We start from the raw sequence: 26,442 nt of genomic DNA on the forward strand, positions 1-26,442 counted from the left end.
AAATATTCATCCTTGCTTTTGTTACTTCTAGGTTGGACTACTGCAATGCTCTACTTTCCGGGTACCCGGATAAAGCACTAAATAAACTTCAGTTAGTGCTAAATACGGCTGCTAGAATCCTGACTAGAACCAAAACATTTGATCATATTACTCCAGTGCTAGCCTCCCTACACTGGCTTCCTGTTAAGGCAAGGGCTGATTTAAAGGTTTTACTGCTAACCTACAAAGCATTACATGGGCTTGTGCCTACCCATCTTTCCGATTTGGTCCTGCCGTACATACCTACACGTACGCTACGGTCACAAGATGCAGGCCTCCTAATTGTCCCTAGAATTTCTAAGCAAACAGCTGGATGCAGGGCTTTCTCCTATAGAGCTCCATTTTTATGGAATGGTCTGCCTACCCATGTGAGAGACGCAGACTCGGTCTCAACCTTTAAGTCTTTACTGAAGACTCATCTCTTCAGTAGGTCCTATGATTGAGTGTAGTCTGGCCCAGGAGTGTGAAGGTGAATGGAAAGGCTCTGGAGCAACGAACCGCCCTTGCTGTCTCTGCCTGGCCGGTTCCCCTCTCTCCACTGGGATTCTCTGCCTCGAACCCTATTACAGGGACTGAGTCAGTGGCTTATTGGTGTTCTTCCATGCCGTCCCTAGGAGGGGTGCGTCACTTGAGTGGGTTGAGTCACTGACGTGGTCTTCCTGTCTGGGTTGGCGCCCCCTCTTGAGTTGTGCCGTGGGGGAGATCTTTGTGGGCTATACTCAGCCTTGTCTTAGGATGGTAAGTTGGTGGTTGAAGGTATCCCTCTAATCATCCAGCGATCATACACTGTTTACCAGGGGGCAGGGCTACCGACGTTAAGGCTAATCTAAAGACGGTGCTGGCTAAAGCTAAAACTGGCGAGTGTAGAGAGTATAGAGATATTGTTATCCACGTCGGCACCAACGATGTTAGGATGAAACAGTCATAGGTCACCAAGCGCAACATAGCTTCAGCGTGTAAATCAGCTAGAAAGATGTGTCGGCATCGATTAATTGTTTCTGGCCCCCTCCCAGTTAGGGGGAGTGATGAGCTCTACAGCAGAGTCTCACAACTCAATCGCTGGTTGAAAACTGTTTTCTGCCCCTCCCAAAAGATAGAATTTGTAGATAATTGGCCCTCTTTCTGGGACTCACCCACAAACAGGACCAAGCCTGGCCTGTTGAGGAGTGACGGACTCCATCCTAGCTGGAGGGGTGCTCTCATCTTATCTACGAACATAGACAGGGCTCTAACTCCTCTAGCTCCACAATGAAATAGGGTGCAGGCCAGGCAGCAGGCTGTTAGCCAGCCTGCCAGCTTAGTGGAGTCTGCCACTAGCACAGTCAGCGTAGTCAGCTCAGCTTTCCCCATTGAGACCGTGTCTGTGCCTCGATCTAGGTTGGGCAAAATTAAAAATGGCGGTGTTCGCTTTAGCAATCTCACTAGTATAAAGACCTCCTCCATTCCTGCCATTATTGAAAGAGATTGTGATACCTCACATCTCAAAATTGGGTTACTTAATGTTAGATCCCTCACTTCCAAGGCAGTTATAGTCAATGAACTAATCACTGATAATAATCTTGATGTGATTGGCCTGACTGAAACATGGCTTAAGCCTGATGAATTTACTGTGTTAAATGAGGCCTCACCCCCTGGTTACACTAGTGACCATACCCCCCGTGCATCCGGCAAAGGCGGAGGTGTTGCTAACATTTACGATAGCAAATTTCAATTTACAAAAATAAAAACAATGACGTTTTCGTCTTTTGAGCTTCTAGTCATGAAATCTATGCAGCCTACTCACTCACTTTTTATAGCTACTGTTTACAGGCCTCCTGGGCCATATGCAGTGTTCCTCACTGAGTTCCCTGAATTCTTATCGGATCTTGTAGTCATAGCAGATAATATTCTAATTTTTGGTGACTTTAACATTCACATGGAAAAGTCCACAGACCCACTACAAAAGGCTTTCGGAGCCATCATCGACTCAGTGGGTTTTGTCCAACATGTCTCTGGACCTACTCACTGCCACAGTCATACTCTGGACCTAGTTTTGTCCCATGGAATAAATGTTGTGGATCTAAATGTTTTTCCTCATAATCCTGGACTATCGGACCACCATTTTATTACGTTTGCAATTGCAACAAATAATCTGCTCAGACCCCAACCAAGGAGCATTAAAAGTCGTGCTATAAATTCTCAGACAACCCAAAGATTCCTTGATGCCCTTCCAGACTGCCTCTGCCTACCCAAGGATGTCAGAGGACAAAAATCAGTTAACCACCTAACCGAGGAACTCAATTTAACCTTGTGCAATACCCTAGATGCAGTTGCACCCCTAAAAACTAAAAACATCTGTCATAAGAAACTAGCTCCCTGGTATACAGAAAATACACGAGCTCTGAAGCAAGCTTCCAGAAAATTGGAACGGAAATGGCGCCACACCAAACTGGAAGTCTTCCGACTAGCTTGGAAAGACAGTACCGTGCAGTATCGAAGAGCCCTTACTGCTGCTCGATCATCCTATTTTTCCAACTTAATTGAGGAAAATAAGAACAATCCGAAATTTATTTTTGATACTGTCGCAAAGCTAACTAAAAAGCAGCCTTCGCAAATGGAGGATGGCTTTCACTTCAGCAGTAATAAATTTATGAACTTCTTTGAGGAAAAGATCATGATCATTAGAAAGCAAATTACAGACTCCTCTTTAAATCTGGGTATTCCTCCAAAGCTCCATTGTCCTGAGTCTACACAACTCTGCCAGGACCTAGGATCAAGGGAGATACTAAAGTGTTTTAGTACTATATCTCTTGACGCAATGATGAAAATAATCATGGCCTCCAAACCCTCAAGCTGCATACTGGACCCTATTCCAACTAAACTACTGAAAGAGCTGCTTCCTGTGCTTGGCCCTCCTATGTTGAACATAATAAACGGCTCTCTATCCACCGGATGTGTACCAAGCTCACTAAAAGTGGCAGTAATAAAGCCTCTCTTGAAAAAGCCGAATCTTGATCCAGAAATTATAAAAAACTATCGGCCTATATCGAATCTTCCATTCCTCTCAAAAATTTTAGAAAAAGCTGTTGCACAGCAACTCACTGCCTTCCTGAAGACAAACAATGTATAAGAAACGCTTCAGTCTGGTTTTAGACCCCATCATAGCACTGAGACTGCACTTGTGAAGGTGGTAAATGACCTTTTAATGACGTCAGACCGAGGCTCTGCATCTGTCCTCGTCCTCCTAGATCTTAGTGCCGCTTTTGATACCATCGATCACCACATTCTTTTGGAGAGATTGGAAACCCAAATTGGTCTACATGGACAAGTTCTGGCCTGGTTTAGATCTTATCTGTCGGAAAGATAACAGTTTGTCTCTGTGAATGGTTTGTCTTCTGACAAATCAACTGTAAATTTCGGTGTTCCTCAAGGTTCCGTTTTAGGACCACTATTGTTTTCACTATATATTTTACCTCTTGGGGATGTCATTCGAAAACATAATGTTAAATTTCACTGCTATGCGGACGACACACAGCTGTACATTTCAATGAAACATGGTGAAGCCCAAAAATTGCCCTCGCTAGAAGCCTGTGTTTCAGACATAAAGAAGTGGATGGCTGCAAACTTTCTACTTTTAAACTCGGACAAAACAGAGATGCTTGTTCTAGGTCCCAAGAAACAAAGAGATCTTCTGTTGAATCTGACAATTAATCTGGATGGTTGTACAGTCGTCTCAAATAAAACTGTGAAGGACCTCGGCGTTACTCTGGACCCTGATCTCTCTTTTGAAGAACATATCAAGACTGTTTCAAGGACAGCTTTTTTTCCATCTACGTAACATTGCAAAAATCAGAAATTTTCTGTCCAAAAATGACGCAGAAAAATTTATCCATGCTTTTGTTACTTCTAGGCTGGACTACTGGAATGCTCTACTTTCCGGCTACCCGGATAAAGCACTAAATAAACTTCAGTTAGTGCTAAATACGGCTGCTAGAATCCTGACTAGAACCAAAACATTTGATCATATTACTCCAGTGCTAGCCTCCCTACACTGGCTTCCTGTTAAGGCAAGGGCTGATTTCAAGGTTTTACTGCTAACCTACAAAGCATTACATGGGCTTGCTCCTACCTATCTTTCCGATTTGGTCCTGCCGTACATACCTACACGTACGCTACGGTCACAAGACGCAGGCCTCCTAATTGTCCCTAGAATTTCTAAGCAAACGGCTGGAGGTAGGGCTTTCTCCTATAGAGCTCCATTTTTATGGAATGGTCTGCCTACCAATGTGAGAGACGCAGACTCAGTCTCAACCTTTAAGTCTTTACTGAAGACTTATCTCTTCAGTAGGTCCTATGATTAAGTATAGTCTGGCCCAGGAGTGTGAAGGTGAACGGAAAGGCTGGAGCAACGAACCGCCCTTGCTGTCTCTGCCTTGCCGGTTCCCCTCTTTCCACTGGGATTCTCTGCCTCTAACCCTTTTACAGGGGCTGAGTCACTGGCCTACTGGTGTTCTTCCATGCCGTCCATGGGAGGGGTGCGTCACTTGAGTGGGTTGAGTCACTGACGTGGTCTTCCTGTCTGGGTTGGCGCCCCCCTTGGGTTGTGCCATGGCGGAGATCGTTGTGGGCTATACTTGGCCTTGTCTTAGGACAGTAAGTTGGTGGTTGGAGACATCCCTCTAGTGGTGTGGGGGCTGTGCTTTGGCAAAGTGGGTGGGGTTATATCCTGCCTGTTTGGCCCTGTCCGGGGGTATCATCGGATGGGGCCACAGTGTCTTCTGATCCCTCCTGTCTCAGCCTCCAGTATTTATGCTGCAGTAGTTTATGTGTCGGGGGGCTAGGGTCAGTCTGTTACATCTGGAGTATTTCTCTTGTCTTATCCGGTGTCCTGTGTGTATTTAAATATGCTCTCTCTAATTCTCTCTTTCTGTCTTTCTCTCGGAGGACCTGAGCCCTAGGACCATGCCTCAGGACTACCTGGTATGATGACTCCTTGCTGTCCCCAGTCCACGTGGCCGTGCTGCTGCTCCAGTTTCAACTGTTCTGCCTGCGGCTATGGAACCCTGACCTGTTCACCGGACGTGCTTGTTGCACCCTCGACAACTACTATGATTATTATTATTTGACCATGCTGGTCATTTATGAACATTTTAACATTTTAACATCTTGACTATGTTCTGTTATAATATCCACCCTGCACAGCCAGAAGAGGACTGGCCACCCCTCATAGCCTGGTTCCTCTCTACGTTTCTTCCTAGGTTTTTGGCCTTTCTAGGGAGTTTTTCCTAGGGAGTTTTTCCTAGCCACCGTGCTTCTTTCACATGCTTTGCTTGCTGTTTGGGGTTTTAGGCTGGGTTTCTGTACAGCACTTTGAGAATATCAGCTGATGTACGAAGGGCTATATAAAAATAAATTTGATTTGATTTTGATTTGTGTGGGGTCTGTGCTTTGGCAAAGTGGGTGGGGTTATATTATGCCTGTTTGGCCCTGTCCGGGGGTATCATCGGATGGGGCTACAGTGTCTCCTGACCCCTCCTGTCTCAGCCTCCAGTATTTATGCTGCAGTAGTTTATATGTTGGGGGCTAGGGTCAGTCTGTTATATCTGGAGTATTTCTCCTGTCTTATCCGGTGTCCTGTGTGAATTTAAGTATGCTCGCTCTAATTCTCTCTTTCTTTCTCTTTCTTTCTTTCTCTCTCTCAGAGGACCTGAGCCCTAGGACCATGCCTCAGGACTACCTGGCATGATGACTCCTTGCTGTCCCCAGTCCACCTGGCCGTACTGCTGCTCCAGTTTCAACTGTTCTGCCTGCGGCTATGGAACCCTGACCTGTTCACCGGACGTGCTACCTGTCCCAGACCTGCAGTTTTCAACTCTCTAGAGACAGCAGGAGCGGTAGAGATACTCTGACTGATCGGCTATGAAAAGCCAACTGACATTTACTCTTGAGGTGCTGACTTGTTGCACCCTTGACAACTACTGTGATTATTATTATTATTTGACCAGGCTGGTCATTTATGAACATTTGAACATCTTGGCCATGTCCTGTTATAATCTCCACCCGGCACAGCCAGAAGAGGACTGGCCACCCCTCATAGCCTGGTTCCTCTCTAGGTTTCTTCCTAGGTTTTGGCCTTTCTAGGGAGTTTTTCCTAGCCACCGTGCTTCTACACCTGCATTGCTTGCTGTTTGGGGTTTTAGGCTGGGTTTCTGTACAGCACTTTGAGATATCAGCTGATGTAAGAAGGGCTATATAAATAAATTTGATTTGATACCTTAGTGTTATTTGGCACAGGGACTATGGTGGTCTGCTTGAAACATGTTAGTATTAAAGACTCAGACAGGGAGAGGTTGAAAATGTCAGTGACGACACTTGCCAGTTGGTCAGCGCATGCTCGGAGTACACGTCCTGGTAATCTGTCTGCCCCAGCGGCCTTGTGAATGTTGACCTGTTTAAAGGTCTTACTCACATTGGCTGCGGAGAACGTGATCACACAGTTGTCCGGAACAGCTGATGCTCTCATGCATGTTTTAGTGTTACTTGCCTCGAAGCGAGCATAGAAATTATTTAGCTCGTCTGGTAGGCTTGTGGCACTGGGCATCTCTCAGCTGTGCTTCCCTTTGTAGTGTGTAATAGTTTGCAAGCCCTGCCACATCAGGATGAGCGTCAGAGCCGGTGTAGTATGATTCAATCTTAGTCCTGTATTGAAGCTTTGCCTGTTTGATGGTTTGTCGGAGGGCATAGCGGGATTTCTTATATGCTTCCGGGTTAGAGTCCTGCTCATTGAAAGCGGCAGCTCTACCCTTTAGCTCAGTGTGAATGTTGCCTGTAATCCATGGCTTCTGGTTGGGGTATGTACGTACAGTCACTGTGGGAACGACGTCATCGATGCACTTATTGATGAAGCCAGTGACTGGGGTGGTGTACTCCTCAATGCCATCGGAAGAAGTCCGGAACATATTCCCGTCTGTGCTCGCAAAATAGTCCTGTAGTTTAGCATCTGCTTCATTTGACCACTTTTTTATTGACCGAGTGACCGGTGCTTCCTGCTTTAATTTGAGCTTGTAAGCAGGAATCAGGAGGATAGAATTATGGTCAGATTTGCCAAATGGAGGGTGAGGGAGAGCTTTGTACACGTGTCTGTGTGTGGAGTAAAGGTGGTCTAGAGTTTTTTTCCCCTCTGGTTGCACATTTAACATACTGATAGAAATTCGGTAAAACTGATTTAAGTTTCCCTGCATTAAAGTCCCTGGCCACTAGAAGCACCGCCTCTGGATGAGCATTTTCCTGTTTGCTTATGGCGGTATACAGCTCATTGAGTGTGGTTTTAGTGCCAGCATCGGTCTGTGGTGGTAGGTAGACAGCTACGAAAAATACAGCTAATCATGAGATACTCTACCTCCAGCGAGCAAAACCTCGAGACTTCGTAGATATTGTGCACCAGCTGTTGTTTACAAATATACATAGGCCGCTGCCCATAGGCCCTGATCCTCACAAAGCACCCCAATCTCTTTCAGCAAAATCTAAATTTCTTTCTCCAGCAAATGACGGGGATGAGGGCCTGTTCGGGTTTTTGGAGTATATGCTTCCCTAGTCATTAAAGAAAAAGCCTTCGTCCAATTATTGGTGAGTAATCGCTGTTCTGATGTACAGAAGCTCTTTTCATAAGAGACAGTAGCAGAAACATTACGTACAAAATAAGTTACAAACAATGCGAATAAAAAGTTACAAGTTAGCATGGTTAAGAGCCGATAAAACGGCAGTCATCCTCTCCGGCGACATCTTCGCCATGATCTGGTCCATAGACAACCATACTGTTGATCAGGGCCCGGTTTTCCAAAAGCATCTTAAAGCTAACTTCATTTTATAGGTTCTAAGATTAACTTAGCCTTAAGATGCTTTTGGGAAACCGGCCCTGGTCCAAAGACAACCCTTTGCCTGATATTTAGATGTAGCTGTTCGCTTTCATATTTCCCCTATAATCAGGGATTGATTCAGACCTGGGACACCAGCTGACCTGACTCTCTGACATTTAGTCATGATTCCACATGTCTCTGTCCTGATCTCCTCCCCACCCTGTCAGGGACCCTGCCCCTTCCTGGTTCACCGCTTCTTCCTTCCTGTTCCTCATGTTTCCGCCTGTCAGTCTAAACTCGCGTATAACAGCCGAGCCTCGCAGCCCTGTTTACAGGGGGGAATTAAAGCTTGTCATTTGCTTCATCTTTGAAGTCATTTGTGGATTGGTGTGACAAATAAAGCGGGACACCCTGAGCCTGGCAGTGAGGCGAGGAGAGGAGCCCGGTATCAGAATTCAGATTTTCAGCTCCCTCACAGCCCGGGGGCAAGCACAGAGTAATGACATGGACACACGCAGGCACGCACACACACACACACACACACACACACACACACACACACACACACACACACACACACACACACACACACACACACACACACACACACACACACACACCTCTTACCACTTTGATCCTGATGGGGGACAGGTCTCTGTTCTCCTTGGGGGACTCCTCCTGCAGACACTTCTCCTGGGAGAGAGAGATGAAGGGAGAGATAGAGGGATTGAGAGAGAGATACAAATGATGACTGACTCATCCTTCAACAGGTAAACACACGAGGCGAGAGGGAGAGAAAGATGGGGAGAGGAGGTAGAGAGGGGTGGCAGAGAGGAAATATCACACCTAACTCACCCTTCAAAGGGTAAACAACTTTTTTCCAGCAGTCAGCACCCTCCCATCCGACCACCCATCCATCATCTACCCAACCGTCCATCTACCCATCCATCCACCCACCCACCCACCCACCCATCCAGCCATCCACCCACGCACCCACCCACCCACCCATCCATCCATCCATCTACCCATCCATCCACCCACCCATCCATCTATCCATCCACTCACTCACTCACTCACTCATCCATCCATCCATCCATCTACCCACCCACCCACCCACCCAAACCATCCATCCATCCATCCACCCATCCATCCACCCACCCATCCATCCATCTATCCATCCACTCACTCACCCATCCATCCATCCATCTACCCACCCACCCACCCACCCACCCACCCACCCATCCAGCCATCCACCCACGCACCCACCCACCCACCCACCCACCCACCCACCCATCCATCCATCCATCTACCCATCCATCCACTCACTCACTCACTCACCCATCCATCCATCCATCCATCTACCCACCCACCCACCCACCCATCCATCCATCCATCCATCCATCCATCCATCCACCCATCCATCTATCCATCCACTCACTCACTCACCCATCCATCCATCCATCTACCCACCCACCCACCCACCCACCCACCCACCCACCCACCCACCCACCCATCTAGTAGCTGTTAACTAAACCGCCTGTGTCACAGGGCCCTCCAATAACTTAAACCGGATTCTCAATATCTTTGCCTGCTGTGTTGCTGATGATCTTGAGGTAAACTCTGCTTGAGGTGAGAAAAAACGACATTCTTTAATACAAAAATAAACAGGGGCTCTTGTCTCCATATCAAATGTTGCTCCAGTTAGCTGGAACTAAACCCCGTTGTAACATTCCCAAACAGCACTCTACTCCGTTAGTTCCCTCATCCCAGATGTCTCCTGGGATGTGACCTGACTACACAACCATCGCATAATGAATATGATCCAAACCTGGGCTTAAAGACTGGAAATGATCCCACAATCCGCCACTCAAATGAAGGATTTGATTTCATAACCAGCATGTCAGTAATACAATCCTAGTTATTTGACTTCCTTCCAGATGGTGTTGCTTGGTTACTAAGACAATTATCTGGTAACAATTGGCACTTTTTGTAACTAAAAATAATTTAATGGCCTATTTTACTGAAACCCAATTAAACAAAATAGTAATTTGTTTATAATTATCATGTAATTACCATTTGTTTGACAATGTGATTTCTAAGTAAATTGAACAAAAATATAAATGCAACATAAAGTGTTGGTCCCATGTTTCATGAGCACAGAGTAATGACATGAACGCACGCAGGCCCGCCCGCCCGCAGGTGCACCTTGTGCTGGGGACAATAAAAGGCCACTTTAAATTTAGCAGGTTTGTCACACAACACAATGCGACAGATGTCTCAGGTTTTGAGGGAGCTGACTGCAGGAATGTCCACCAGAGCTGTTGCCAGATAAGTGAATGTTAATTTCTCTACCATAAGCTGCCTCCAACGTCGTTTTAGAGATTTTGGCAGTACGTCCAACCGGCCTCACAACCGCAGACCATGCCAGCCCAGGAACGCCACATGCGTTTTCTCAAGCCCTTTTGTGGGAGAAAACTCATTCTGATTGGCTGGGCCTGGCTCCTCAGTGGGTGGGCCTGGCTCCCAAGTGGGTGGGCCTATGCCCTCCAAGGCCCACCATTGGCTGCACTCCTGCTCAGTCATGTGAAATCCATATACTAGTGCCTAATGAATTCATTTCAATTGACAGATTTTCTGATATGAACTATACCTCAGTAAAATCTTGAAATTGTTGTATGTTGCGATTATATTTTTGTAAAGTATAAGTCAAAAATGGACTGTAACATAGTGTGTCCTACAATCTTTCCACCTGCTACCGTCACATCATGGATATGACCTTAGTCACCTCTAGTGTAACGTAAATGACCCTGAAACCTCTAGTGTAACGTAAATGACCCTGAAACCTCTAGTCTAGTGTAACATAAATGACCCTGAAACCTCGAGTGTAACATAAATGACCCTGAAACCTCTAGTGTAACGTAAATGACCCTGAAACCTCGAGTGTAACGCAAATGACCCTGAAACCTCGAGTGTAACGCAAATGACCCTGAAACCTCCAGTGTAACGTAAATGACCCTGAAACCTCGAGTGTAACGTAAATGACCCTGAAACCTCGAGTGTAACGTAAATGACCCTGAAACCTCGAGTGTAACGTAAATGACCCAGAAACCTCGAGTGTAACGTAAATGACCCTGAAACCTCGAGTGTAACGTAAATGACCCTGAAACCTCGAGTGTAACGCAAATGACCCTGAAACCTCGAGTGTAACGTAAATGACCCTGAAACCTCTAGTGTAACGTAAATGACCCTGAAACCTCTAGTCTAGTGTAACATAAATGACCCTGAAACCTCGAGTGTAACATAAATGACCCTGAAACCTCTAGTGTAACGTAAATGACCCTGAAACCTCGAGTGTAACGCAAATGACCCTGAAACCTCGAGTGTAACGCAAATGACCCTGAAACCTCCAGTGTAACGGAAATGACCCTGAAACCTCGAGTGTAACGTAAATGACCCTGAAACCTCGAGTGTAACGTAAATGACCCTGAAACCTCGAGTGTAACGTAAATGACCCAGAAACCTCGAGTGTAACGTAAATGACCCTGAAACCTCGAGTGTAACGTAAATGACCCTGAAACCTCGAGTGTAACGCAAATGACCCTGAAACCTCGAGTGTAACGTAAATGACCCTGAAACCTCGAGTGTAACGTAAATGACCCTGAAACCTCGAGTGTAACGTAAATGACCCAGAAACCTTGAGTGTAACGTAAATGACCCTGAAACCTCGAGTGTAACGTAAATGACCCTGAAACCTCGAGTGTAACGTAAATGACCCTGAAACCTCGAGTGTAACGTAAATGACCCTGAAACCTCGAGTGTAACGGAAATGACCCTGAAACCTCGAGTGTAACGGAAATGACCCTGAAACTGACTGATCGTGACTGCAATGATCAAAGAAACTCCCCAAGCCTACGGCTCCTCAGATCCCACATTATCATATAACCTGAACTGACAGGTGAATAGAACTGAGCCTGTTCAACTCTCACATCACAGATACATTCCCCTATCTACATCACATGGAGCCAGGTCACCTAGACAGCAGAGCGGAGCTCACAGCAGCTCCTTGGAGAGGTTTTATCATTGTCACAACTGTAACGACGCCAACCTAATATCTGGATAATCGCCTCTCTCCATTTCCATGACAATTGTGCACGTTTTATACAATGGTGGTGGACATTGACATCCCCATGACAGATGCCACTTGTGACATTGGCTATTCATGAGTGAAATGTTGATGTGAGCGTGCAGGGTTTATTATTTATTTTTCAATGTCACATTGAGCTTGCTATCCCTTCTATAAGGAAATCCTTACATTTTACCAGACGCTCTTATCCAGAACGACTTACAGCAGCAATTAGGGTTAAGTGCCTTGCTCAAGGGCACATTGGCAGATTTTTCACCTAGTTGGCTTGGGGATTCGAACCGGCAACCTTTCGGTTACAGGCCCAACACTCTTAACCGCTAGGCTGATGCATGCATATGTGTTTGTGTGTTTTATGAGATTGAATGCACTCACTTCCATGTTCATTTGCACAGTCACTGTGGGACCATATGGCTGTGTTCTCACCGCGGAGGGCTGGGCCGAACCTGGCTGGACCTTCCCGCTGCTGGCCTGGCGGAAGGCGATCCTCTTCCTCCTCTTCCTGAGGAAGACGTAGATGCGGATGTACACCAGCAGGGTGACGATGAAGGGCAAGTAGAAGGACACCACCGACGAGTAGATGACAAAGTCAGGGTTGGAGATGGAGCACACCGTCGGGTCGTCTGAGAGAGGAAGAAGAGAACCACAGTGAGGAGAAAACCACTATGTTCAAATTACTAAACAATACACATCAACAACACGTCTCTTTTCAGCACCGCTCGTACGGCCTTCTAGCAAGATAACTCATCTGTTATTGACACACTTCATTTAAAAATGTTTGATACACATTGGTAAAATGCTACCTGCTCAAACCATGTAGCATTGACACATTTAGTTAAATCTCCACTTAAATTCATGGGTTGAGAAGCCTTCCATATTCTGAAAAATGGCCCATGTCGATTAGTGACATTGACCCCTTGTTGTGGAGTATGCAAATTGCATGTTAGCTCTGTTCATTTGGACGTGATTGAACACTGTTTGCTCCGGATCAATAGTGCATGCTTCACCACACAAGGACCCTAGGAGGGAGATTGACTGACTGAGACTGGAGCTCCTCTCCTTCCCAGCCTAGTACTACTACCAAACCCTGACTGGAGCACCTCTCCTTCCCAGCCTAGTACTACTACCAAACCCTGACTGGAGCTCCTCTCCTTCCCAGCCTAGTACTACTACCAAACCCTGACTGGACCTCCTCTCCTTCCCAGCCTAGTACTACTACCAAACCCTGACTGGAGCTCCTCTCCTTCCCAGCCTAGTACTACTACCAAACCCTGACTGGAGCTCCTCTCCTTCCCAGCCTAGTACTTCTACCAAACCCTGACTGGACCTCCTCTCCTTCCCAGCCTAGTACTTCTACCAAACCCTGACTGGATCTCCTCTCCTTCCCAGCCTAGTACTACTAGTAAACCCTGACTGGACCTCCTCTCCGTCCCAGCCTAGTACTACTACCAAACCCTGACTGGACCTCCTCTCCTTCCCAGCGCAGTACTACTACCAAACCCTGACTGGAGCTCAGCAAGTCCCCTGTTCTGGTGTAGTTCACCTGTGGGGTCTAATATCTCACCTGTTCTTAACCTGTTATGGCTAGGGGGCAGTATTTTCACGGCTGGATAAAAAACGTACCCGATTTAATCTGGTTACTACTCCTGCCCAGTAACTAGAATATGCATATACTTATTGGCTTTGGATAGAAAACACTCCAAAGTTTCTAAAACTGTTTGAATGGTGTCTGTGAGTATAACAGAACTAAAATGGCAGGTCAAAACCTGAGAGATTCCTTTACAGGAAGTGGCCTGTCTGACCATTTCTTGAACTTCTTTGCCATCTCTATCTTTTACAAAGGATCTCTGCTCTAACGTGACACTTCCTACGTCTTCCATGGGCGCTCAGAGCCCGGGAAAAAACAGAATGTCCTCATCCCAGCCCCAGGCTGAAACACATTATCGCCTTTCTCAAGTGGCCGATCAAGGGACTGTGGGCTTAGGCGCGTGCCCTGGCTGCCCCCGTCTTTGTGATTTTTCCTCTGTTTGCCGAAAAGGAGATTCCCGGTCGGAATATTATCGCTATTTTACGAGATAAATTGCATAAAAATTGATTTTAAACAGCGGTTGACATGCTTCGAAGTACGGTAATGGAATATTTAGAAATGTTTTGTCACGAATTGCGCCATGCGCGCGACCCTTCTTTACCATTCGGATAGTGTCTGGGACGCACGAACAAAACGCCGCTATTCGGATATAACGATGGATTATTTTGGACCAAACCAACATTTGTTATTGAAGTAGCAGTCCTGGGAGTGCATTCTGACGAAGACAACAAAAGGTAATCAAACTTTTATAATAGTAAATCTGATATTGGTGAGTGCTAAACTTGCCGGGTGTCTAAATAGCTAGCCCGTGATGGCTGGGCTATGTACTTAGAATATTGCAAAATGTGCTTTCACCAAAAAGCTATTTTAAAATCGGACATATCGAGTGCATAGAGGAGTTCTGTATCTATAATTCTTAAAATAATTGTTATGCTTTTTGTGAACGTTTATCGTGAGTCATTTAGTAAATTGTTAGCAAATTCCCCGGAAGTTTGCAGGGGGTATGCTAGTTCTGAACGTCACATGCTAATGTAAAAAGCTGTTTTTTGATATAAATATGAACTTGATTGAACAAAACATGCTTGTATTGTATAACATAATGTCCTAGGTGTGTCATCTGATGAAGATCATCAAAGGTTAGTGCTGCATTTAGCTGTCTTCTGGGTTTTTGTGACATTATATGCTAGCTTGAAAAATGGGTGTCTGATTATTTCTGGCTTGGTACTCTGCTGACATAATCTAATGTTTTGCTTTCGCTGTAAAGCCTTTTTGAAATCGGACAGTGTGGTTAGATAAAGGAGAGTCTTGTCTTTAAGATGCTGTGAAATAGTCATATGTTTTTGTATTTTTGAGGAATTTGTAATTTGCGCCACGCCTATCATTGGATATTGGAGCAGGTGTTCCGCTAGCGGAACGTCTAGATGTAAGAGGTTAACCTGTGAAGTCTAATATCTCACCTGTTCTGTGGTGTCTTTATAGCAGTATCGAACAGAATTCTACTTCCATGACCTAATCTTTAAGGTGTGTCTCATCTGTTCCGTTGACTGTTGCCTGTTCCAAAATCAGTCTCAATAGCCACAACGGCCTTGACATGTCCTGTAGATGTCTAAAAGGACTGGATGGGCGAAAGCAATGTGATGATAACACTCCCAAGCCAACCAGAGGATTTGGTGGTGCAGCTACCATATTATACCCACACGATCCTTCCAGATCTATGAGGAAGTAGCACAGGGTTATAGGGCCTTGCTGGCTAGGGGTTCATTTCAAACTGGGTATCCATCTCATCAACACTGGCATGTTTGACATGCGTAAGGGGGTGTGGGCGCGTCTCACCTGTACTCACGTGTCTCACCTGATGTGTTGAATCCGAACAGAAGGGGGCAGGAGACAGCGAAGGCCAGGATCCACACTGTCGCGATCATGGCCGAGACCCGCTTCCTGGAGCTGTGTGTGGTGTTGTAGAGGACAGGCATCACCACCGCTGTGTACCTGGAGATGGATCACACAGACAATTTGTAAGAGGGAGTAGCCAAAGAAGTTGAAAAGTTAGAGGAAGAAACAAAAGGGAGAGGAAAAAAGTTTGTAAAAGACAGACGCCAAAAAAGTTAGATAAATTAGAAGTTAACAGAAAGAGAAGGAAGCACTAAGACTGTGATGTCAAGACCCACAATGGAACAGCAAACGAAGAGCTTTTATATTGAAACTGTTTCGCAATTACTCAATTTGACTATTCAGCAATATGACCAGTAAAGCTTTGATTAAAACCTGTATCAACCTTGTGTTATATGCCAATAATGCGTAACGAACATGTGCAAACAGAGAGAGTAGAGGCGGCGACGGAGAGGGAACAGTAATTAGGGGGCAAACCGATTCAGACACTGATGAGACAACACGTTTCATTACAACCAGCTTACTGCCATCACCATTGTTTAACCACATCAACGTAATTATTCATTTTCTTCTCACGCCGAAAGTAAAGGGGTGAGGAGGAAAGGGAAATGGAAAGGGGGACACCTAGTCAGTTGTACAACTGAATGCATTCAACTAAAATGTGTCTTCCACATTTAACCCAACCCCTCTGAATCAGAGAGGTGCGGAGAGCTGCCTTAATCGACATCCACGTCTTCGGCGCCCGGGGGACATTGGGTTAACTGCCTTGCTCAGGAGCAGAACGACAGATTTTTACCTTGTCAGCTCAGGGATTCGATCCAGCAACCTTTCGAGGTAGGGTAACATAGCACAAAAACACGAGAGAAACAATCAGAGACTAAAAATAATACTATCCCATTTTCTCTCTCTTACTCTCTCTCTCCCTCTCTTTTTGCTCATTTTCAAGCTGATCCTAGGACAGGTCAAAAAATGATGTGTGGAAAACAATTTAAAATAACTACATGTCAACAGTGAAGAAGCATTGGGCAAGAGGAATTGGAGCACTTCAGAACACTTCAGGGTTGATCCATGTTGAACTCTGACCCCTGGGCATGCACCATCACATTATCAATCAGGTTGTATTAATTTTTATATCTTCATACTCTTGGTTTCTCTTAATATCTTTTATTACTAAACACCATAAACTATGTGACATTATGAATGTCCTGCATTTACTACAAATGCATTGCAATACCACTGTATTTTTGTGCTTTGAATGGCACTCTATCAAATGCCCAAAACATACAGTACGAGTCAAAAGTTTGGACACACCTACTCATTCAAAGGTTTTTCTTTATTTGTACTATTATCTACATTGTAGAATAATAGTGAAGACATCAAAACTATGAAATAACACACATGAAATGTAGATTCTTCAAAGTAGCCACCCTTTGCCTTGATGACAGCTTTGCACACTCTTGGCATTCTCTCAACCAGCTTCATGAGGTAGTCACCTTGAATACATTTCAATTAACAGGTGTGCCTTGTTTAAAGTTAATTTGTGGAATTTCTTTCCTTCTTAATGAGTTTGAGCCAATCAGTTGTGTTGTGCCAAGGTAGGGGTGGTATACAGAAGATAGCCCTATTTGGTAAAAGACCAACTCCATATTATGGCAAGAACAGCTCAAATAAGCAAAGAGAAACGACAGTCCATCATTACTTTAAGACATGAAGGTCAGTCAATCCGGAAAATGTCAAGAACTTTTAAAGTTTCTTCAAGTGCAGTCGCAAAAACCATCAAGCGTTTTGATGAAACTGGCTCTCATGAGGACCATCACAGGAAAGGATGACCCAGAGTTACCTCTGCTGCAGAGGGTAAGTTCATTAGAGTTACCAGCATCAGAAATTGGAGCCCAAATAAATGCATCACAGAGTTCAAATAACAGACACATCTCAACATCAACTGTTCAGAGGAGACTGCGTGAATCAGGCCTTCATGGTCGAATTGCTGCAAAGAAACCACTACTAAAGGACACCAATAAGAAGAAGAGACTTGCTTGCGCCAAGAAACACGAGCAATGGACATTAGACCGGTGGAAATCTGTCCTTTGGTCTGGAGTCCAAATTTGACCACCATGTCTTTGTGAGACGCAGAGTAGGTGAACGGATGATCTCTGCATGTGTGGTTCTGTTGGAAGACTGTTGGAAAAGCATTACAGGTGAAGCTGGTTGAGAGAATGCCAAGAGTGTGCGTAGCTGTCATCAAGGCAAAGGGTGGCTACTTTGAACAATCTCAAATATGAAATATATTTTGATTTGTTTAACACATAATTGGTTACTACATGATTCCATATGTGTCATATCATAGTTTTGATGTCTTCACTATTATTCTACAATGTAGAAAATAGTAAAAATAAAGAAAAACACTTGAATGAGTAGGTGTGTCCAAACTTTTGACTGGTACTGTATATGCCCCCAGTTGCAAAGTCTATTCTCTCTGGATAAAAAATACATGATAATAATAAATTTGCAATGTTTCCTGGGAGAGCAATGATAAATCATTGGGACCGCCGCTGTACTGCATCATTACAATACATACAGTGTACACATGATGCACACTGGACATTTAAACAGACTCTCTCTCTCTCTCTCACTCTCACTCACTCACAAACACAAACCACACACACACAAACCAATGTTCAAACGCCCACACACACGCACGGCCGCATGCATACAAACATCCTTCCCACCGAGGTGTAAATGATTCACCTGTCAGGACTAAGCTGCTAATCAGTGATTCTCAGTACAAAGGCACACACCTACAGAGAATAACCATACGCCTTCACTCTAAACAAACAAAAACACACACACACAATGTATTCTGGCCCCTGTTTTCCTATTTATTTGATGATTAAGAGCATGTTGTGCCCAATGGTCGTGTGGGTTCAGCCCCCATAGAGTTGTTAAATATGAACCATAACGTGAGCTGGAAAACTAAGCAAATAAATAATGTACTTACCCAATGCACATCCACAGTAAACACGATTAAGTTATTTACAATATCATACTGCACGCTAACCTAGAGGGTACAGGCACCTCCATACAGCACGCTAACCTAGAGGGTACTGGCACCTCCATACAGCACGCTAACCTAGAGGGTACAGGCACCTCCATACAGCACGCTAACCTAGAGGGTACTGGCACCTCCATACAGCACGCTAACCTAGAGGGTACTGGCACCTCCATACAGCACGCTAACCTAGAGGGTACTGGCACCTCCATACAGCACGCTAACCTAGAGGGTACAGGCACCTCCATACAGCACGCTAACCTAGAGGGTACTGGCACCTCCATACAGCACGCTAACCTAGAGGGTACAGGCACCCATACAGCACGCTAACCTAGAGGGTACTGGCACCTCCATACAGCACGCTAACCTAGAGGGTACAGGCACCTCCATACAGCACGCTAACCTAGAGGGTACAGGCACCTCCATACAGCACGCTAACCTAGAGGGTACTGGCACCTCCATACAGCACGCTAACCTAGAGGGTACTGGCACCTCCATACAGCACGCTAACCTAGAGGGTACTGGCACCCATACAGCACGCTAACCTAGAGGGTACTGGCACCTCCATACAGCACGCTAACCTAGAGGGTACAGGCACCTCCATACAGCACGCTAACCTAGAGGGTACTGGCACCTCCATACAGCACGCTAACCTAGAGGGTACAGGCACCTCCATACAGCACGCTAACCTAGAGGGTACAGGCACCCATACAGCACGCTAACCTAGAGGGTACAGGCACCTCCATACAGCACGCTAACCTAGAGGGTACAGGCACCTCCATACAGCACGCTAACCTAGAGGGTACAGGCAACTCCATACAGCACACTAACCTAGAGGGTACTGGCACCTCCATACAGCACGCTAACCTAGAGGGTACAGGCATCCATACAGCACGCTAACCTAGAGGGTACAGGCACCTCCATACAGCACGCTAACCTAGAGGGTACAGGCACCTCCATACAGCACGCTAACCTAGAGGGTACAGGCACCTCCATACAGCACGCTAACCTAGAGGGTACAGGCACCTCCATACAGCACGCTAACCTAGAGGGTACAGGCACCTCCATACAGCACGCTAACCTAGAGGGTACAGGCACCTCCATACAGCACGCTAACCTAGAGGGTACTGGCACCTCCATACAGCACGCTAACCTAGAGGGTACAGGCACCCATACAGCACGCTAACCTAGAGGGTACAGGCACCTCCATACAGCACGCTAACCTAGAGGGTACTGGCACCTCCATACAGCACGCTAACCTAGAGGGTACAGGCACCTCCATACAGCACGCTAACCTAGAGGGTACAGGCACCCATACAGCACGCTAACCTAGAGGGTACAGGCACCTCCATACAGCACGCTAACCTAGAGGGTACTGGCACCTCCATACAGCACGCTAACCTAGAGGGTACAGGCACCTCCATACAGCACGCTAACCTAGAGGGTACAGGCACCTCCATACAGCACGCTAACCTAGAGGGTACAGGCACCCATACAGCACGCTAACCTAGAGGGTACTGGCACCTCCATACAGCACGCTAACCTAGAGGGTACAGGCACCTCCATACAGCACGCTAACCTAGAGGGTACAGGCACCCATACAGCACGCTAACCTAGAGGGTACAGGCACCTCCATACAGCACGCTAACCTAGAGGGTACAGGCACCTCCATACAGCACGCTAACCTAGAGGGTACAGGCACCTCCATACAGCACGCTAACCTAGAGGGTACAGGCACCCATACAGCACGCTAACCTAGAGGGTACAGGCACCTCCATACAGCACGCTAACCTAGAGGGTACAGGCACCTCCATACAGCACGCTAACCTAGAGGGTACTGGCACCTCCATACAGCACGCTAACCTAGAGGGTACAGGCACCTCCATACAGCACGCTAACCTAGAGGGTACAGGCACCTCCATACAGCACGCTAACCTAGAGGGTACTGGCACCTCCATACAGCACGCTAACCTAGAGGGTACAGGCACCTCCATACAGCACGCTAACCTAGAGGGTACAGGCACCTCCATACAGCACGCTAACCTAGAGGGTACAGGCACCTCCATACAGCACGCTAACCTAGAGGGTACTGGCACCTCCATACAGCACGCTAACCTAGAGGGTACTGGCACCTCCATACAGCACGCTAACCTAGAGGGTACAGGCACCTCCATACAGCACGCTAACCTAGAGGGTACAGGCACCTCCATACAGCACGCTAACCTAGAGGGTACTGGCACCTCCGTACAGCACGCTAACCTAGAGGGTACAGGCACCTCCATACAGCACGCTAACCTAGAGGGTACAGGCACCTCCATACAGCACGCTAACCTAGAGGGTACAGGCACCTCCATACAGCACGCTAACCTAGAGGGTACAGGCACCTCCATACAGCACGCTAACCTAGAGGGTACAGGCACCTCCATACAGCACGCTAACCTAGAGGGTACAGGCACCCATACAGCACGCTAACCTAGAGGGTACAGGCACCTCCATACAGCACGCTAACCTAGAGGGTACAGGCACCTCCATACAGCACGCTAACCTAGAGGGTACAGGCACCTCCATACAGCACGCTAACCTAGAGGGTACAGGCACCTCCATACAGCACGCTAACCTAGAGGGTACAGGCACCTCCATACAGCACGCTAACCTAGAGGGTACTGGCACCTCCATACAGCACGCTAACCTAGAGGGTACAGGCACCTCCATACAGCACGCTAACCTAGAGGGTACAGGCACCTCCATACAGCACGCTAACCTAGAGGGTACAGGCACCTCCATACAGCACGCTAACCTAGAGGGTACAGGCACCCATACAGCACGCTAACCTAGAGGGTACAGGCACCTCCATACAGCACGCTAACCTAGAGGGTACAGGCACCTCCATACAGCACGCTAACCTAGAGGGTACAGGCACCTCCATACAGCACGCTAACCTAGAGGGTACAGGCACCTCCATACAGCACGCTAACCTAGAGGGTACAGGCACCTCCATACAGCACGCTAACCTAGAGGGTACAGGCACCTCCATACAGCACGCTAACCTAGAGGGTACAGGCACCTCCATACAGCACGCTAACCTAGAGGGTACAGGCACCTCCATACAGCACGCTAACCTAGAGGGTACAGGCACCTCCATACAGCACGCTAACCTAGAGGGTACAGGCACCCCATACAGCACGCTAACCTAGAGGGTACAGGCAACTCCATACAGCACGCTAACCTAGAGGGTACAGGCACCTCCATACAGCACGCTAACCTAGAGGGTACAGGCACCTCCATACAGCACGCTAACCTAGAGGGTACAGGCACCTCCATACAGCACGCTAACCTAGAGGGTACAGGCACCTCCATACAGCACGCTAACCTAGAGGGTACAGGCACTCCATACAGCACGCTAACCTAGAGGGTACAGGCACCTCCATACAGCACGCTAACCTAGAGGGTACAGGCACCTCCATACAGCACGCTAACCTAGAGGGTACAGGCACCTCCATACAGCACGCTAACCTAGAGGGTACAGGCACCTCCATACAGCACGCTAACCTAGAGGGTACTGGCACCTCCATACAGCACGCTAACCTAGAGGGTACAGGCACCTCCATACAGCACGCTAACCTAGAGGGTACAGGCACCTCCATACAGCACGCTAACCTAGAGGGTACAGGCGCCTCCATACAGCACGCTAACCTAGAGGGTACAGGCACCTCCATACAGCACGCTAACCTAGAGGGTACAGGCACCTCCATACAGCACGCTAACCTAGAGGGTACAGGCACCTCCATACAGCACGCTAACCTAGAGGGTACAGGCACCTCCATACAGCACGCTAACCTAGAGGGTACAGGCACCCATACAGCACGCTAACCTAGAGGGTACTGGCACCTCCATACAGCACGCTAACCTAGAGGGTACAGGCACCTCCATACAGCACGCTAACCTAGAGGGTACAGGCACCTCCATACAGCACGCTAACCTAGAGGGTACAGGCACCTCCATACAGCACGCTAACCTAGAGGGTACAGGCACCTCCATACAGCACGCTAACCTAGAGGGTACAGGCACCCATACAGCACGCTAACCTAGAGGGTACTGGCACCTCCATACAGCACGCTAACCTAGAGGGTACAGGCACCTCCATACAGCACGCTAACCTAGAGGGTACAGGCACCTCCATACAGCACGCTAACCTAGAGGGTACAGGCACCTCCATACAGCACGCTAACCTAGAGGGTACTGGCACCTCCATACAGCACGCTAACCTAGAGGGTACTGGCACCTCCATACAGCACGCTAACCTAGAGGGTACAGGCACCTCCATACAGCACGCTAACCTACAGGGTACTGGCACCTCCATACAGCACGCTAACCTAGAGGGTACAGGCACCTCCATACAGCACGCTAACCTAGAGGGTACAGGCACCTCCATACAGCACGCTAACCTAGAGGGTACAGGCACCTCCATACAGCACGCTAACCTAGAGGGTACAGGCACCTCCATACAGCACGCTAACCTAGAGGGTACAGGCACCTCCATACAGCACGCTAACCTAGAGGGTACAGGCACCTCCATACAGCACGCTAACCTAGAGGGTACTGGCACCTCCATACAGCACGCTAACCTAGAGGGTACAGGCACCTCCATACAGCACGCTAACCTAGAGGGTACAGGCACCTCCATACAGCACGCTAACCTAGAGGGTACAGGCACCTCCATACAGCACGCTAACCTAGAGGGTACAGGCACCCATACAGCACGCTAACCTAGAGGGTACAGGCACCCATACAGCACGCTAACCTAGAGGGTACAGGCACCTCCATACAGCACGCTAACCTAGAGGGTACAGGCACCCATACAGCACGCTAACCTAGAGGGTACAGGCACCCATACAGCACGCTAACCTAGAGGGTACTGGCACCTCCATACAGCACGCTAACCTAGAGGGTACAGGCACCTCCATACAGCACGCTAACCTAGAGGGTACAGGCACCTCCATACAGCACGCTAACCTAGAGGGTACAGGCACCTCCATACAGCACGCTAACCTAGAGGGTACAGGCACTCCATACAGCACGCTAACCTAGAGGGTACTGGCACCTCCATACAGCACGCTAACCTAGAGGGTACAGGCACCTCCATACAGCACGCTAACCTAGAGGGTACTGGCACCTCCATACAGCACGCTAACCTAGAGGGTACAGGCACCTCCATACAGCACGCTAACCTAGAGGGTACAGGCACCTCCATACAGCACGCTAACCTAGAGGGTACAGGCACCTCCATACAGCACGCTAACCTAGAGGGTACAGGCACCTCCATACAGCACGCTAACCTAGAGGGTACTGGCACCTCCATACAGCACGCTAACCTAGAGGGTACAGGCACCTCCATACAGCACGCTAACCTAGAGGGTACTGGCACCTCCATACAGCACGCTAACCTAGAGGGTACAGGCACCTCCATACAGCACGCTAACCTAGAGGGTACAGGCACCTCCATACAGCACGCTAACCTAGAGGGTACTGGCACCTCCATACAGCACGCTAACCTAGAGGGTACTGGCACCTCCATACAGCACGCTAACCTAGAGGGTACTGGCACCTCCATACAGCACGCTAACCTAGAGGGTACAGGCACCCATACAGCACGCTAACCTAGAGGGTACTGGCACCTCCATACAGCACGCTAACCTAGAGGGTACTGGCACCCCATACAGCACGCTAACCTAGAGGGTACAGGCACCTCCATACAGCACGCTAACCTAGAGGGTACAGGCACCTCCATACAGCACGCTAACCTAGAGGGTACAGGCACCTCCATACAGCACGCTAACCTAGAGGGTACAGGCACCTCCATACAGCACGCTAACCTAGAGGGTACTGGCACCTCCATACAGCACGCTAACCTAGAGGGTACAGGCACCTCCATACAGCACGCTAACCTAGAGGGTACAGGCACCTCCATACAGCACGCTAACCTAGAGGGTACAGGCACCTCCATACAGCACGCTAACCTAGAGGGTACTGGCACCTCCATACAGCACGCTAACCTAGAGGGTACAGGCACCTCCATACAGCACGCTAACCTAGAGGGTACAGGCACCTCCATACAGCACGCTAACCTAGAGGGTACTGGCACCTCCATACAGCACGCTAACCTAGAGGGTACTGGCACCTCCATACAGCACGCTAACCTAGAGGGTACTGGCACCTCCATACAGCACGCTAACCTAGAGGGTACAGGCACCTCCATACAGCACGCTAACCTAGAGAGTACAGGCACCTCCATACAGCACGCTAACCTAGAGGGTACAGGCACCTCCATACAGCACGCTAACCTAGAGGGTACAGGCACCTCCATACAGCACGCTAACCTAGAGGGTACAGGCACCCATACAGCACGCTAACCTAGAGGGTACTGGCACCTCCATACAGCACGCTAACCTAGAGGGTACTGGCACCTCCATACAGCACGCTAACCTAGAGGGTACTGGCACCTCCATACAGCACGCTAACCTAGAGGGTACAGGCACCCCATACAGCACGCTAACCTAGAGGGTACAGGCACCTCCATACAGCACGCTAACCTAGAGGGTACAGGCACCCATACAGCACGCTAACCTAGAGGGTACAGGCACCTCCATACAGCACGCTAACCTAGAGGGTACAGGCACCTCCATACAGCACGCTAACCTAGAGGGTACTGGCACCTCCATACAGCACGCTAACCTAGAGGGTACTGGCACCTCCATACAGCACGCTAACCTAGAGGGTACTGGCACCTCCATACAGCACGCTAACCTAGAGGGTACAGGCACCTCCATACAGCACGCTAACCTAGAGGGTACTGGCACCTCCATACAGCACGCTAACCTAGAGGGTACAGGCACCCATACAGCACGCTAACCTAGAGGGTACAGGCACCTCCATACAGCACGCTAACCTAGAGGGTACTGGCACCTCCATACAGCACGCTAACCTAGAGGGTACTGGCACCTCCATACAGCACGCTAACCTAGAGGGTACAGGCACCTCCATACAGCACGCTAACCTAGAGGGTACTGGCACCTCCATACAGCACGCTAACCTAGAGGGTACTGGCACCTCCATACAGCACGCTAACCTAGAGGGTACAGGCACCCATACAGCACGCTAACCTAGAGGGTACAGGCACCTCCATACAGCACGCTAACCTAGAGGGTACTGGCACCTCCATACAGCACGCTAACCTAGAGGGTACAGGCACCTCCATACAGCACGCTAACCTAGAGGGTACTGGCACCTCCATACAGCACGCTAACCTAGAGGGTACTGGCACCTCCATACAGCACGCTAACCTAGAGGGTACTGGCACCTCCATACAGCACGCTAACCTAGAGGGTACTGGCACCTCCATACAGCACGCTAACCTAGAGGGTACTGGCACCTCCATACAGCACGCTAACCTAGAGGGTACTGGCACCTCCATACAGCACGCTAACCTAGAGGGTACAGGCACCTCCATACAGCACGCTAACCTAGAGGGTACTGGCACCCATACAGCACGCTAACCTAGAGGGTACAGGCACCTCCATACAGCACGCTAACCTAGAGGGTACTGGCACCTCCATACAGCACGCTAACCTAGAGGGTACAGGCACCTCCATACAGCACGCTAACCTAGAGGGTACTGGCACCTCCATACAGCACGCTAACCTAGAGGGTACTGGCACCTCCATACAGCACGCTAACCTAGAGGGTACTGGCACCTCCATACAGCACGCTAACCTAGAGGGTACTGGCACCTCCATACAGCACGCTAACCTAGAGGGTACTGGCACCTCCATACAGCACGCTAACCTAGAGGGTACTGGCACCTCCATACAGCACGCTAACCTAGAGGGTACAGGCACCTCCA

General features: G+C 48.2%; 1 protein-coding gene across 2 annotated transcripts in view; it reads right to left on the reverse strand.

Annotated features, from left to right (window-relative positions):
• Nucleotides 1-26,442, reverse strand: part of LOC106590468 (D(3) dopamine receptor) — a 48,095-nt gene that overhangs the window by 15,769 nt on the left and 5,884 nt on the right. The window contains exons 4-6 of one of the 2 annotated variants that reach the window (XM_014181529.2): nucleotides 15,456-15,592; nucleotides 12,391-12,638; nucleotides 8,502-8,567 (exon numbers count right to left, since the gene is read on the reverse strand). In XM_014181529.2, the coding sequence (XP_014037004.2) occupies nucleotides 8,502-8,567; nucleotides 12,391-12,638; nucleotides 15,456-15,592 (451 nt within the window). Of the gene's footprint in view, nucleotides 1-8,501; nucleotides 8,568-12,390; nucleotides 12,639-15,446; nucleotides 15,593-26,442 lie in introns of both variants that reach the window. The other variant, XM_045711019.1, reaches the window with a different exon arrangement.

This window comes from Salmo salar, chromosome ssa29 (genome assembly GCF_905237065.1).
Source record: "Salmo salar chromosome ssa29, Ssal_v3.1, whole genome shotgun sequence".
Classification (NCBI taxonomy): Eukaryota; Metazoa; Chordata; class Actinopteri; order Salmoniformes; family Salmonidae; genus Salmo; species Salmo salar.